General features: G+C 35.6%; 1 protein-coding gene across 2 annotated transcripts in view; it reads left to right on the plus strand.

The window, feature by feature from the left end:
* CDH19 (cadherin 19) overlaps window positions 1–16,965 on the plus strand; it is a 58,378-nt gene that overhangs the window by 3,190 nt on the left and 38,223 nt on the right. For both annotated transcript variants that reach the window (XM_066353032.1, XM_066353033.1), the window contains exons 2-3: window positions 13,226–13,532; window positions 16,668–16,962. In XM_066353032.1, the coding sequence (XP_066209129.1) occupies window positions 13,338–13,532; window positions 16,668–16,962 (490 nt within the window). In that variant the 5' untranslated portion in view covers window positions 13,226–13,337. The remainder of the gene's footprint in view (window positions 1–13,225; window positions 13,533–16,667; window positions 16,963–16,965) is intronic.

The raw sequence follows: 16,965 nt of genomic DNA on the forward strand, positions 1-16,965 counted from the left end.
CTTATTTTTTAGCTGGATATAAATCCTCCTTTTAAATAAGTCTTTCATCTGAAGGGCATTGTTTTCTCTTTGCCTATTTATATTCCTTCTTTATCTAATGTCTATAGAATATGCCAATTTTATAGGCCCATTAGGATTTGAGTCCAAGTTTATTGGTTAATAATAAGTATGTATATGCATTTACATATACACACATGCATATCTGTGACTATATATTTGTCTAAGGACATATTTCAAATTTATATATATACAGTGTGTCTGTAAAGTCAATGGTGCACTTTTGACCAGTCACAGGAAAGCAACAAAAGACAACAGAAATGTGAATGAAATCTGCAGCTAATAAAAGGAAAACCCTCCCAGTTTCTGTAGGATGATGTGGCAGCATGTGCGCATGCACAGATGATGATGCAACACCCTGTATACAGCAGAGCAGCCCACGGCCATGCCAGTCGAGATGTGGATGGTACAGAGGAAAGTTCAGTGTGTTCTGTGGCTCGCTAAATTCGAATCCGTGACCAAAGTGCAACGTGAATATTGGCACGTTTATAACGAAGCGCCACCACATAGGAATAACATTACTCAATAAGATAAGCAGTTGAAGGAAACCGGCAGTTTGGTGGAGAAACCCTGTTCTGGTAGGCCATCAGTCAGTGACGAGTCTGTAGAGGCTATACGGGATAGCTACCTAAGGAGCCCTGATAAATCTGTGCGTGAGCTCACATCAAACTGCACTGAATAGTTATGAAACGGGGAGAGTTTTCCTTTTATTTGGTGCAGATTTCACATTTCTATCATCTTTTGTTGCTTTCCTGTGACCAGTTAAAAGTACACTATGACTTTACACAATGTGTAGGTATATATACTTATACATATATATATATGTATATATATATTCATTTGATAATTGTAAGACTGCACAAATTATTTGTTAAAATGCTATGTCACTTTTAAAATGCATATTTAATAAACTCACCTATACACCAGTTTAATTATATATTTACATTTTACCTAGTATTTCAAACACACAGCTCATAACTCATAGGAATGATTTTTTATAAGATTATGTGAAGTCGTATTATAAGGATGTCTCTGAGCTTTTATTTTGTAGGGATTAAAGAAACAAGGAAAATAGGGATTAAGCAAAGAAAATAAATTTATAGACACAGACAAGAGTGTGGGAGCTGCAGGAGGGAGGAGGGTGTGGAGTGGGGTGGAGTAGTGGGGAGCAGGGAGGAGCGGGGACAGGCTGAGAGATGGGGCCTTGACTTGGGGTAGGGAGTGCATGACTAGAGTACAGACAATGTGTTATATAACACTGAGGAACAACTGTTTCTTATTTTCTGTTGCTTGAGGTTTTAAAACTTTTTCTATATATTTTTGCATCACTGATTTCAAATCTGAAATCCATTTTTCGGTGCATGCTCTAGTTTTTATGCAATTTCAATTTCTTTTTGTTACAGTTAATGGCATGCATTGGTTTTTAAATTGGAGTTAAAGGGCAACGACTCTTATATTGAACATAACCACAAGGCAATTAATGTTTTATAAACATCACTTTTACATAATTGTAGTTGTTTTTAAGTGTAAAAAATTATTATCTGATAAAAACACCCTCTTATGTTGTTTTAAGATTGAATCATGGCTTCTTCAAGTAAGCGTAAATGTAAGAATAGTCCTGACCCTTTCTGTTATATATGTAGCTGTTACACACTTCAACGTCAAAGGCACAATATTTCATCATTTGTGACACATGCATATATTGCCTATTTTCAAGTTCGCCTTGGTGATCAAGACAAGAATTGTGCTCCTCATCTTGTGTGTCATAATTGTGAGGAAATGCTTTGTGACTGGACAAAAGGAAAACACAAAGGAATGCCTTTTGGTATTCCCATGGTTTGGCGTGAATCTAAGGACCACAGTAGTGACTGTTATTTATGTCTGATCCATAAAAAGGGCATCAGCAAGAAAAAACAGCATATGATCGTATATCCTAATATTCCTTCAGCAATACAGCCTATCCCACACTCTGAGACACTCTCAGTTCCAGTTTTCAATGGTTTTATTTCTTCTAAGGACGAAGAAGGTGAACATGGTGATCAAGTGTATTTTGATAAGATGCATGAGGAAATGGTTGTAGAATCTGAAAGGTCTTCTGTTGCCAAGCTGTCATTAGCCCCTCAGCAGTTTAGCCAACCCAAATTGAATGAGTTCGTAAGAGATTTCGGCCTATCAAAGAAAGCAGCTGAGTTATTAGCCTCCAGGCTTCAAGAAAAGAATGTACTTCACCGGTCAGCTAAAGTATCCCATTTCAGGAAGCATGAACAAATTTTGTGGACTTTTTTCCCAAAGACAAACATTTTATTTACTGTCATGATATCAGTAGTATTCTCAGCCAGCTAGGTGTTACCACTTACAGTCCAACAGAATGGCAGCTATTTCTTGACAGCTCTAAATGGAGTCTGAAATGTGTTCTCCTACACAACAGTAATGTTTATGCAACGGTTCCCATTGATTATTCAACTCATCTGTGAGATGATTATAATGACATAAAAATTGTCCTCAACTTTCTGAAGTATGAGGAGCATAACTGGATCATTTGTGTGGATCTTAAAATGGTAAATTTCTTGCTAGGACAACAGAGAGGTTTCACAAAGTATCCTTGCTTTTTGTGTTTGTGGGACAGCCGAGCTCAGGAGAAACACTGGACACAGAAGGAGTGGCCAAAATGTGAAGCTCTGGGAGTAGGGATATAAAATATTGTGAATGAACCTATAGTTAATCGAGACAGAATCATTTTCCCCCACTTCACATCAAACTTGGCTTAATGAAGCAGTTTGTTCAGGCTTTGAATAGAGAAAGCTTATTTCTGCTTTTCAACATTATTTCTGCTTTTCCTGCCTTGTCTTTTGAGAAGATAAAAGCAGGTGTGTTTGATGGACAGCAAATTTGAACCCTCATACATGAGAAGAATTTGCCAGGAAGATGAATAAGGAGGAGAAAGGAGCATGTCAGTCTTTTGTGGCAGTTACAAAGAACTTCCTTGGCAACAAAAAAGCAAAAAACTATGAACTTCTGGTTCAAAGGATGCTGTTGGCTTTCCATGACATTGGATGTAACATGAGCATTAAGATTCACTTCCTGAACAGTCACTTTGATAAGTTTCTTGAAAATCTTGGAGCTCTTAGTGATGAGCAGACTACTGCTGGAGCATCAAACAAGATTGCCCTCAACAAGTACACAAACACAAGAGCTACAAACGCAAATTTTTGCCTGAATAGAATGTAAATAGTTTTGTGCAAATTTTATGATTAAAATAAGTGTTTTAATATGTTCTATTTTGAAATTGTAGACAAATTCTGATGCAATCATATCTTTTAGTGTTTTAGTGTATTTACTGCATTATATAAATTATTATATTTCCACAAAGATGATGCCCAAAAAGACATTCTACTTCATTATGTTAAACTAAATGTTGAAAATTTTATAAGATGAAAACCTGAAATCTTGAATTGCAAAAAACCTGTAGCTTACAGAGAAAAACTAATGTCAGATTTGAGATCAACACACTCAAATTAGATAAGAACAAGTGTTTTTGTGAATGCGACAAAAATTTTGTTCACCAGTGTAATTGTACACCTGAAGCCTGTATATTTTATTGCCAATGTCACCAAATAAATTCAACAAAAAAATTTTAAAATCAAGCTATATATATGTGAGTTAAATACTAGAAATCTTAATAAGATATTAATTGGCTCAATTCTACTTATAATGATAAAAAACAATGTTAGGGTTGCCAGATTAAAAAAAATGTTGAGGAATTATTTCATATAAGATATCATTTCTTTCCACAGAATGTATTAACTCTCCCTACCTATTGACTAATTGGAGTGGCTCATAGTGCACAAAACATTTATTTACTCAATAACTCCATCATTCATCCAGATTATACTGAATGTGTCTACATTTAAGCACTTAAAAAATGTTTATCCTCTTTGGAATCAATTACAGAGGAATCAGAAACTTAAAGAAAATAACCTAAGTTACTTTTAAAATGCATTTTCTATCCTAGATTAACTATATACATGTATCTATATAGATATAGATATAGACAGATGTAGATATAGATATATTATATATTTGGAATTTAAGTAATATACCTAACTTTATTTGTTTTGAGAATTATAGCCTGACCTGTAGTGGTGCAGTGGATAAACTGTCAACCTGGAATACTGAGGTCACCAGTTCGAAACAGTGGGCTTGCCTGGTCACGGCTCATATGAGAAGCAACTATGAGTTGATCCTTTCAACTCATCCCCAACTTTCTCTCTCTCCTCCTACATTCTCTTTCTCTCTCTCCTCTCTCTAGAGTCAATAAATAAATCTTTAAAAGAGAGAGAGAATTATAGAGAGGGAATTTATTTACTGAAAGCTTGCCATTCATGTTAATGAAATTTAAATTTTGTATTTCTTAAAACCCTTTTTGAGACCATTAGAACTGTGACTACTACTTTATGGATGTGTGAATGTAGCCTCACCTTCAGCTGTCTATCTCTTTTTGTATTTACCACTCTTGACTACCTTTCATCTGTATAACTATTCATAAAATAAAAGATTTTATTCACTATAAAATTTAACATTTAATTTTATTTTCAACTATTAAGTGCTGTTATTTAATGTGTTAACATCACATATGAAAAGCAGCCAACAAAAAAATATTTTCTGCCTGCTACCTCGATGCCACCAAGGCAAATGCTTTTCTCTCTCTCTTTCTTTCTCTCTCTCTCTTTACAACTCCAAAAAAAAATTACTTTAAATAATTACCTAAGGAATAAAAGAATTGTGCTATGTACCTCAAGGGAAAAAAAATAAAAAATTGCTCATTTTTCACAAAATTCAGTGCCTTTATACCTATCTAGTTTTAACTTCAAAAGTTGTTCATTATAACACTGACTATAGAAAGAATTTTTTCAAGTTTTATTTTTTTAATACCATGCTCCAAACTGATTGTAATATTTTACTTATGGTGGGTATTCATGAAAAATATCCTGATCTTAAACTTTCAAGGATTGCTTTTGGCTCTAATTGCACCAGACAAATCATGAAATCACAAGGGAAAATAAAACTCAAAATAAAAGACTTAAGCATTTGCTGTAAAAATTGTGAGGAAATGGCAGAAGAATTGAGTACCTAATATTAAGGAGGAAATGGCCTTGAAAAATCTGGTCTGGTTTGACTAGAGAAAGCAAGGCTTGACATAACAGAAGAAGGAATTAGCTGGATTCTACAGGCTGTGGAGATTTGTAGCCTTAATATCTTCACTTGGAAATAGTTTAACCTGGATGGCTGTCTGAAATAATCTGCTGTTTAAAATTAATATGCAAATGAACTTGTCCCTGGGCACATCATATTTCTCCCCAACTCTGGCCCTATCCAACTTCTTGCATTCTTTCAGATTAGGTGCTTTTTTATCTGCTCCGAAATGTCTTTTATTCCAGCTACTGTCTATAGCTGGCCTTTGAGACTCTCTTTCTCTTGTCAGTTTATGTAAGCTCACTTTGATCTTCTACCTTCTCTTTTTAAAAGGAAGTTAACCATGACTTGCACATTGAATTACAAGGAAGGTTAACAAAGAGAGCACATGAAATATCTATTAAGGTGCAGGGAATAGAGTTGGGGGTTTTATTAGGATGCTGGGCTATGTAACCAAGTAACTATCAAATTCTCAGCAAGCTCACTCACAAGTAGTTAATGAATCCCTGGAGCCCAGCTCCATGCTCCATGCAGTCACTCAGGGACCCAAGCATGGCCGAGTCTCCATCATCTCATCCCTACAGTGCCTGGTTACCAAAGAAGAGAGAAATAAGACAGAAAAACAATATCCATAGGCTTTTCATTTCTTCAGAACCCAATCAATAGTTAGACATGCTTCTTTAAATTGATGAACATAAAAATGTTCTTTTATTTTCTAAGGATTATTTTAGAAACCGTAATTTTAAGAGTTTCCCTTTCATTTTTCTTTTCAGCTGTGGAACTTTCTGACTATTGTAAAGCATAAGTCTCTTAAAGTACAATTTTGATCAGGTCTACTCTATGGTTTTCTAAAGATGGAGACATTATATTAATTGCCATCTGCTCTTCTTTATGAGAAGCTGGCTTAGCTCAGCTTAACTCAGTTTTCCATAAGCCTTTCAGAATGCATTATATTTTTATAAGTTTTCACAGATGGAATAATTATCTTTATGTAACCAAGAAGAGGTCATAGAAAAGACAATGTCTAATTAGATCCCATTACAAATAGCATAAGTGCATAGATTATAATATTTTTATCCATTAAGTCATAATTAGTCTTCTTTGAAAATATAATTGTTCTGAGTCACACTGGGATCATTTTCAGCCTATATATACCCATGCAATATCACATATTGCTTCAAGCATGACAATTTTTTATTTGTCATAATCATTTAGCTGTGCTTGAAAAAATATAATACCATTCAAATCATTTGAAAACACATGTAGAAGACATACATCCTGGCCCTGGCCGGTTGGCTCAGCGGTAGAGCGTCAGCCTGGCGTGCGGGGGACCAGGGTTCGATTCCCGGCCAGGGCACATAGGAGAAGCGCCCATTTGCTTCTCCACCACCCCCTTCCTCTCTGTCTCTCTCTTCCCCTCCCGCAGCCAAGGCTCCATTGGAGCAAAGATGGCCCGGGCGCTGGGGATGGCTCCTTGGCCTCTGCCCCAGGTGCTAGAGTGGCTCTGGTCGCAACACAGCGACGCCCCAGAGGGGCAGAGCGTCGCCCCTGGTGGGTGTGCCGGGTGGATCCCGGTCGGGCGCATGCGGGAGTCTGTCTGACTGTCTCTCCCCGTTTCCAGCTTCAGAAAAAATACAAAAAATAAATTAAAATAAAAAAAAATAATAAAAAAAAAAAAAAAAAAAAAAAAAGACATATATCCGGGGCAATGTGTCCTATACTATTTTTGCAATAGTTATTTATGAAGTTTTATGTGTGTGTGTGTGTGTGTTTGTGTGTGTGTGTGTGTGTGTGTTTGCAGAAATAACAGCAGCTCAATATTTCAAAGTTTGGAAGTAAAGAAATGATCAGATCTTTACACTCCATTTATAGGGAGGTATTTTTATAGTTAAAACATGTGACACGTAGCATGCATCAAATAGTCTCCTGTATGCATGAACTCATTCAGTCAAGATAATGACCCTATGGAATAGGCACTGTTATTAACTTCACTTTTCACACGAGATGACTGAGGCACCTAGAGGTGAGCCCAGGTGTCCAAAGGTGTATGGCTCGTGGGTGGCCGACTGTTCTCTCCATTCAGTCATCCCTGCTGCACTCTTCTGTTCACCAATCTGCCTTTAGAACATTTCAGCTTGACGTTATTTGGTAGAATAACTCCAGCGTCAGTCAAGAGTAATCTCTTGATCATCACTATGGTGCTAAATAAACTTTACTTATGTAAAAAGTCTTATAATTTATCATAAGAATATGTATATGTGTGTCAGCTGAACAAATATTAAAATGTAGAAATACACATGAGTGAAATTTAAATCCATTTAAAATTTTTCAATTCAGAAATGATTTCTGTCTGCGTCTGAGGGCATAACCTTCCACACCTTCTTCTCTGCATTTGTCTACATTTTCCTTAAATGAATGAAACCATTTTATGCATATTTAGTTTCTTTTCCTCACCTAACAACTGTATTTCCATATCATAAAATGACTTTTCAGCATTATATTCAATGGTTGAATAACATTATGTGAACATGAATTGTAAAATTTGTTTTTATTCACTTGTTCCTTGTCAACTGTGAGGCCAATTTTATGTTTCTTCTCCAAATGAATAGATTCAGAGTATTCAGGGAATTTCCAGTGTTTTTAAATTATACAATGAAAATAAAAATATAGACAAGTATACATGGATTTACCTCTTTAAATAAAGTAAGTCATATTAGAATAATATTTTAGATACAAGAAATAAAGCATTGTTTTGTTTGTCCTTGTTACTTATTTTTAAAAGGATAGTAAGAGAAAGGCATTTAAGAAAGAAAATATTTTCCAGGTTTGACTGCAATCCACAGGGAGATAAGGGTAGGAAGTAGCCTAAGGATATGTAATGGCTAAATTATCAGATCACAAAATGGCAAAGACATAATTAAGTTCTATGCAGATTAATTGCACTGACAACCTATAACTAGGAATAGGGTCCAACAGGAACATTGGACAAACCTTCAGTAGAGGCACACAAAGAGTTAGCCTGAAAATAATTAGGAGAAATCATATTTTGGTCGCTTGTGGAAGGCGGGGGAACTTGGGATACTGGATTTTTAAAAAATGTGATTTTGCTAGTGTGTATTTCATCAACTGGAATCTGTCTCTTCTCGTTCTAGAATATTTTGCATGCTCAGGCTCAATCTTGTCAATGCTTAGCACACTGAATGTGGAGCTCATTTAACTACAGCCCTCCTCACTGTTCAGAAATAGAGTTCACAGTGGCCGGCCAGGGACAGAGTGACACTGGTTGGTCCGTATCTTAGGACACGGCACAAATAGTGAATGGAAGAAGGTGTACTGTGAGAGAGGGTTTGAGACATTCCAAGACAGGCATTCTGACTTTACGTTGCTTTATCTGTAGCACATGGCTTTTACTCGTGACAGTAAATGTGCACAGTATGTTTAATGAGAATTTGTAAATGAAACAGAAAATGATCTTTTATATTCTAGGTCTGTGAAGGAAAAGTGGGTACATAGACGGTTACAGTTTTGGGTCCAGAAATACTGCTCCCTTCTCACTTGGGGAATGTAGCCTCTATCTACTCTCTCTTCTTTCCGGATTTCCTATTAGCAGTTCTGAGAAAGCCATTTAAAAGTCTTTATGGACTGTCACTCTATGAGTCTGCCAAGTTTCCTTTGACTTCTAAAAGATCAGAAATAGGATTAAGCTTCTTTATTTATCCCATCCACAGTTCCCCAGCTTCAACTTTAATCTTCCCCTTCACAACCACCAAATCCATCATTGTGACTTCTTTTTTTTTTTTTTTTTAACAATCTCCCGAGTCTTTAGAATAAGAGGGGTGGAGGTCTCCTAAAAGGAGATCAAGGAAAACATTTTGAATGTCTAGTTTCAAGACTTATCAAAACATTACAATGCAATTTATATATCTTTATTCAATTTTTAAAGGTGTACTACTAGCGACAGATGTCATGCATGCTATCAGATATCTGTGAATTTTCTTTCTTCTGTTCAGTAAAGCATAGTTCTGTGTTCTTGAGATTAGATTTCCATGCCTACCTTTACTGTTAGGTAACTATTTGGTATTGGAAAGGCTCCTTAAAATTTCTAGATATAAATTTCTTCATATGGGTATGTCATACATTAGATGAAATACATTTTCAATACTAAAATCATGTGATTCTTCTTGGATGTAACATTTGATGCTTATGAAAATAGTGTTACTCTAATATAGGCAAAATTGTTTTATTATGTAATAATATTTTAATACCAAAGCCATTTTATTGTTATACATTATATTTTTTAACATATAATGTACTCTATACTCTATTTGAAAAATTCAAATAATTACGCTTAGATACTGGCAATGAGATTAAATCTAATGCACTAACAAGAGACAGTATTAGCATGATATTCTTTTTCCATTTTAGAATAATAGGTAGGTTTTTATCCAGGTATCCACCTGATTGGAAAATAGGTCCAAGATTGCAGGTGTAGGGCAAAAATATCCCGCTTGTTTCTCTAGGGATCATCTCAGAATACTAATTGAGAGCGTTTTTCCTTATTAGCCGGGCCTCAGCCTGAGTATTTCTCAGTCTGGCACTGTTGACAGCTGCCAACACTCTTCAATCACAAGTGGACCATTATTTGAAATGTTTTCTTTTCCCCTGAAATAGAAGAGTATATTTTCTGACCATTATGGAAAATGTAGAATGTAGAAGAGTATAAACGAAGCCACATTATTTCATCATTCAGACATCGTTACTGTTACTATTTCATTCTTGTATCTACATACAAAAATGTTCAAATGAAAGGGTACTCAGAGCTGTTCTATTATGATTTAGGATAATACAATTGTATTTTGACTTTTAAATTTTGATTTAATTGTGAAATACTTCAATCATACACATCACCTGAAAAATATAACATATAATAGAAAAATCACCCAGATTTAGTGAGTGTCATTGTTTGATATATATATATGCTTCAGAATATATATATATATATATATATATATATATATATATATATATATATATATATATCTTCAGATTGTTTTAGATTGTTTCTCTCCCTACTGTCATGGTGCTCATCATGGTAAATTCTGCATGTCATTTTTCTTTACCATTGACTTAGTTTATGCAATCTATTTATGACCATAACCTCGTAGGACACAGTCTTCTAATTTTGAAACACTTGTATACTTGTATTATATATTGCCCTAATTTTAACTTTCTTTTTTCATAATTTTTTTCTAATTAATTCAATTTATATTTGCCTCCCAGTGGACAAATTTGAAGGTTCTTCACTGCATAAAGGAGAAAAAAATATCTGTTAGTTTCCAGGTTAAACGTATTTTTACTTATGTGAGACCATGGCCTCAATCAAGATAAAGCACAGAGCCATCCACGTGCAGTGTTCCCTGGTCATCCTTCCTTTTCCTTTCTCAACTCCACTCTCTCTCACTACTAATCTGCTTTCTATCGTTGTGATAGGTTTCTATTTCTAGAAAGATATATTAATGGAAACATAAAATATGAATTTTTTGTCAAGCTTTTATTACTCAGCATAATTATTTTGAGATGTTATTTTTTTTCCAATGGTGAGTAGGAGAAGGAATTAATTGTCTTATTTCTTTTTTATTATTATTATTTTTTTTTACAGGGACAGAGAGAGAGTCAGAGAGAGGGATAGACAGGGACAATAGACAGGACCAGAGAGACATGAGAAGCATCAATCATCAGTTTTTTGTTGCGACCCCTTAGTTGTTCCTTGGTTGCTTTCTCATATGTGCCATGACCGTGGGCCTTCAGCAGACTGAGTAACCCCCCGCTCGAGCCAGTGACCTTGGGTCCATGGTAGTGAGCTTTTTTGCTCAAGCCAGATGAGCCTGCGCTCAAGCTGGCAACCCCAGGGTCTCGAACCTGGGTCGTTCGCATCCCAGTCCGACGCTCTATCCACTGCGCCACCGCCTGGTCAGGCTAATTGTCTTATTTCTATTTATCAATTGGTGTATTATTTTCCAGAGAATGACAGTTAACCTTTATTCAGCTCACCCCATAGAAATGTTCCAACCGTTTCTGTTGGAAGCTGTGTGTCCTGTTTTCATGTTTTGCGATTCAAAATGTCTCCCATGGAGTGGCTAGAGATGTTATTATATGCATCAATAGTTCATGTTGATACATATTGGTCACTTGTCAGAGCAGTCTACTTGAGTTGCTGTTATATCACTTTATCTGTAAGATGTTGACTACCAGAATTTTTTTTCTACATCTATCATTTGTGCCATTATCATCATAAATGTTACTTCTTCATATCATTTATCTTGCAACACGTTGTTATTGATGTATAAACAGTAGAACCATTTTAAAAATATTAATAAAACAAAAATAAAAATTTATATTTACTTATATTTTTATTAATGCATTATGTTGGCTCACATGTTCAACATTATAAGGGTACTTAATGTTACTGTTAGTGATTTTCCAAATTTATGCAAAATATCTTCCCATAAAGGAAACCACATGTTCATATGTTTTCATTTTTCACTAGCTATTAAATATACATAGTTAATTTCTGAACAACAGACATTACTTTGAATTTCAAATAGTCAATATAAGGATGAATTTTTTTTTAATTTATTCACTTTAGAGAGGAGAGGGAGAGAGAGAGAGAGACAGAGAGACAGACAGAGAGAAGGGGGGAGGAGCTGGAAGCATCAACTCCCATATGTGCCTTGACCAGGCAAGCCCAGGGTTTTGAACCGGCGACCTCAGCATTTCCAGGTCGACGCTTTATCCACTGCGCCACCACAGGTCAGGCTATAAGGATGAAATTTATCTTTAATTTTCACCTCAGCTGAATTTCATTATGACCTTTGTTAAGTAAACTTATAACAAAGGATATATTGGCTTGAAGGTAATATAGACAAACCACACCATCCACATTTCTGACAATGCATTCTTTCTTTTTTTAAAATATTTTATTTATTGATTTTTAGAGAGAGGGGAGAGAGAGAGAGAGAGAGAGAGAGAGAAGGGGGAGGAGCAGGAAGCATCAACTCCCATATGTGCCTTGACCAGGCAAGCCCAGGGTGTCGAACCGGTAACCTCAGCATTTACAGATCGATGCTTTATCCACTGCGCCGCCACAGGTCAGGCACATTCTTTCTTAAGTAGGTGCTTTTTCACACTCTTCCTAACAAGAGCCAAAGACCTAAAATATCTCTCAATATATGTGCATAAATATAGGAACACTCAGAAGAAGATCATAAAGAAAACTCCTAATAGAAATAGGAATTCTATGGCTTTAAACCATATTATTTCTTTGACAAGATAAAAAATATTCCATATCTTATCTTTCATAGTATAAAATGGTAAATATCTTGCACAGAGTCTCTATTCACAGTGTTTTTTAACATCAGCAGAAGTAATTATCAAATTATCTGGGAATTCACGTGCATTGTCATTTTATTTATTTAACACTACATAAAACGATAGTTCAGAAAATTGTATGAGGAAACATATATTTCTGTTGAAAAAGAGGAGAAATATCAGTTTTTCCTTGTTGGCTTGACTATTTATTGCTTTAATGGGAAAGTTTCTTGTTTTGTTTTGTTTTGTTTTGTGTTGTTTCTGTTTTTTAACTGAGATGGAATAGAAGAAATAAGCATATAAAAAAAAGAAAGAAAGAAAAGTCTATCTCAATGTCCACTGTCAATCAAGAGATACCAGAGCAATCTTGCAACCCAGGCACATTTGACCACAGCTTCCCCTGGAAGGTGTCTGAGCAGAAGCGTCTCATTACCCCGTTCAAGTTGTGGCTGACACAAAATATAATTAACCAGTCTAATTGAAACATAAATTATATGTATATTTTCCATTTTTTACAGATGCATGAGTTGAATCTTTACTTGAGCAATTATGTGAGAAAATGTTATTTTTAAAATTGGCAAATTCTGTTTTGTGTCTTGTTCTTTAGGGATATGAATGATGTTTAAGAACTGAAAAGATTCTAGAGAAGCATAAGATTTTCATTTGCAACGTATTGTTTCTTGTGAAGAGGATCAAGCAGCTTGCCTCCAAGGGGCAGAATGAATGGTTGCTTATTGCTGCCTCTTGTGCTGGGGATTCCTCTCCTACTGCCTTGCCTGACAGCGACAGAAACCCAGGAAACAGAGGGTGTAAGGCGCCCAGGGGGGTCTCATTGGCGACCTAAGCGTGGCTGGATGTGGCAGCGGTTTTTTGTACAAGAGGAAATGAATAATACCAGTCAATTTGTTGGCCAGGTACTGATTTTCTGAAACTGTGATAGGAAGTAACATTGTATGAATCTAAGTAAATGAATTTTCTCAGTAGAGCCATGAAAAAAACCTCAAACACCAGCATTGTTAATTGTTCAGATTTGTTAATACCTGAAGTATCCACCAGAGCTTGAGAAAGAAAGGAAAAACCTGGTTTTCAAATTTTGCTTTAGTCTCCCATATAAAAATGCAGCCCTCATTGTCAACATCTGGAAATGTAATGGTGTTATTTTTGGTAATGGATCAAAGCAACTACACTGAGAATAGTAACAGAACAATAACATCACTGCAGTATTTAGCCTGATGTTCTACTATGCTAAGTAGGTGTTGATATACCCTCGTTAATTTTTAATGGAACAGATTAATACCAAATCCTTTTACAGTTGAGTAGCTTCAAGAGCCTACATACTTCACTTGATTAGTGAAGTTGAAGTACAAAGAGTAATTATTTTCACTTTCCTATAAGAATTTATTTTAAGAGAATTTTCTTAATGAGAAAGAACACGTTCTATTTATGCTTTTGGTTTTTATTGTTCTTTGATTTTCTTTAAACAGAGGTAATTACAATATCATGTCCCTTTCTGTAAAGCTCTATCTTGAGATGACTGAACTGAAGTAAGTTTAACTGCTAATTAACCAGCACTAAAATTTAATTGGGCCCAAAGGGTAAAGCACTCAAAATTCATTAACCTTTTTTCCCCTAGTCCTTTTAGGAGAGCTGCCGTGTTAGCCTGATGTCCAGATTCTATAGGAGTTATCTATCTCTTCCATCACCCAGTGTACATGAGCACATTTAACCAGAGGCTTAGATTAGATCTTAGGCAAATATATTTCAATATGTGTGTGCCCGTGTGTGTGAGTGTGTGTGTGCCCTGCAAGTAATATTTCTCATCCCTTTTTATATTCTAAGATGATGCAGGCAGATCACAGACAAGATGCCACCTATGAGGTCCATACTAAAGTGTCCACTACCTAATGGAGTCAGTCCAGCCACATGTGCAGTGGACTCCGCTGAGCTCCATAGTCTCTCGGTTCATTGAAAGAGGACAGACTAACACGGGTTGGTGGCTTTTAGTGAGTTGGTCCCATTTCCTAGTGTCTATTTTTCTGCTCCGTACACAAATCCCCTTTTTGCTTGTCTTTCACACGACAGTTGGTTTTGCCATTTGTCCTATTTTGTCATTCTGTAAGCGTATTTATGAAAATATTCAACCAGATTTTTTTTAAATGACCTCATTAGGCTTAAACAACATGCAGAACATACAGATACCTCATTCAAAGAGAGTAATAATGAACATTTAGGTGCCTGTTGTTAAATAGCTAGTAAAAGTAACACGTAGCTGAAGTGTCCGACATAATTTTCTTCCTGAACTATTTTTTAAAAGTGATTTTAAGTTGCCTGACCTGTGGTGGCGCAGTGGATAAAGCGTCAACATGGAAATGCTGAGGTCGCCGGTTCAAAACCCTGGGCTTGCCTGGTCAAGGCACATATGGGAGTTGATGCTTCCAGCTCCTCCCCACCTTCTCTCTCTGTCTCTCCCTTTCTCTCTCCTCTCTAAAATGAATAAATAAAATTAAAAAAAAAAAAGTGATTTTAAGTTTAGAAACACAATTCAGTAAAAATTTAAAGATTTTTGATTTTCCAAATTGATAATAACTGCTTAATTGAGAAAATGTTTTTTGAATGGCAATATACACATTTTATAATGCTAGCATCCATCTAATTGAAATGTGTTTAACTAATACATCTTGTGACATTAAGAGGTAGATGTTCAAAAATATTTTTGCTATTTTTACTTAAATATGGGGCCTTAAAAAGATCACGTGCACTGATCTATAAAAATTACCTTATAAATATACTTGAGATGCATGTATTTCTTACTAAATTTGACTTGTTTTTATTCTAATATTGAATAAAATTTTCAAACTACATCAAAATGATATTTGAAAACCAGTGGTTGTGCTTTGCTTTCATTTAGATATAGTTATTTGACAGGACATTTGTTTCCCTTAATTATTTTTTTTTCAGAGACAGAGCAAGAGTCAGAAAGAGGGATAGATAGGGACAGACAGACAGGAACAGAGAGAGATGAGAAGCATCAATCATTGGGTTTTCATTGCAACACCTTAGTTGTTTATTGATTGTTTTCTCATATGTGCCTTGACCGTGGGCCTTCAGCAGACCCAGTAAACCCTTGCTCAAGCCAGTGACCTTGGGTCCAAGCTGGTGAACTTTGCTCAAACCATATGAGCCTGCGCTCAAGCTGGTGACCTCGGGGTCTCAAACCTGGGTCTTCTGCATCCCAGTCCAATGCTCTATCCACTGCGCAACCACCTGGTCAGGCTCCTTAATTTCTTATCATTAGGTAATGACGACTTTGTTTTATTTTATGATAATGAAGGATTATCAAATTAAAAGAGCTAGAACTTTTTTAATTATCTTTTTGTTACTGGTACCCATTTGTTTCTTTTACTGCATGGCAGCGGTATTCAACATGTTATTAAAATGAGTCATTTTAGATATCTTCAGATATTCTTCCCAATCACATACAAAAAATGTATTAATTGGTCCAGAATAATACATTCTACCTGGAGCTATCAGAAAAGGTCTGAATTTAAGATTGCATTTCTTGGCTAATTTTGTAAAATTTCAGGGAAGTTCTTACTTTGAAGGAAGGCATATTCAGAAGTGATGAAACAAGAAAACCCAAGATTCACAATAATTAGGAGTTTATGCTAGGCTTTCCTCTTTATGTGAAAATAATTTAAATATAAAGAAACCATACAACCCATTTTATCTATTCCATAATAATCCTTGTTTCTATATATAAAATTCAAAATTACATTAACACTATGAATTATAAACAGAATTATTTGCTTTTAAGAAATAAAAATAATGAGAGCACAAAGAAGAATGGGTATGTTTGAAGATCAAGTAGAATATCCTTGGTGATAGAATTCAATCTTAAAAGCAATAATGTACCTTATTTAATGTAATATGGGAGTTATTAGGAATTATTTACTTGGCAAAAATGGACAAAAAAATAAATAAAATTGTTGAAATTGACTTGTCCATTTTGACGTGTCTAGACACTGAATGATCCCTCTTTGCACTTGCAGGTGAGGTCTGACCTAGACAATGGAAACAACTCTTTCCAGTACAAGCTCTTTGGAGATGGGGCTGGAACTCTTTTTGTCATTGATGAGAGAACAGGTGGCATCACTGCGGTTCAGAAACTTGACAGAGAGGAACAGGCCTCTTACACTCTGAGAGCCCAGGTGATAAACGTCGCCACCGGAAGGGCTGTGGAGCCCGAGTCTGAGTTTGTCATCAGAGTCACAGACATCAATGACAACGAACCGAAATTCCCAGATGAACCTTATGAGGCCACTGTACCAGAGATGTCTCCAGAAGGTA

Source organism: Saccopteryx leptura, chromosome 11 (genome assembly GCF_036850995.1).
Source record: "Saccopteryx leptura isolate mSacLep1 chromosome 11, mSacLep1_pri_phased_curated, whole genome shotgun sequence".
Classification (NCBI taxonomy): domain Eukaryota; kingdom Metazoa; phylum Chordata; class Mammalia; order Chiroptera; family Emballonuridae; genus Saccopteryx; species Saccopteryx leptura.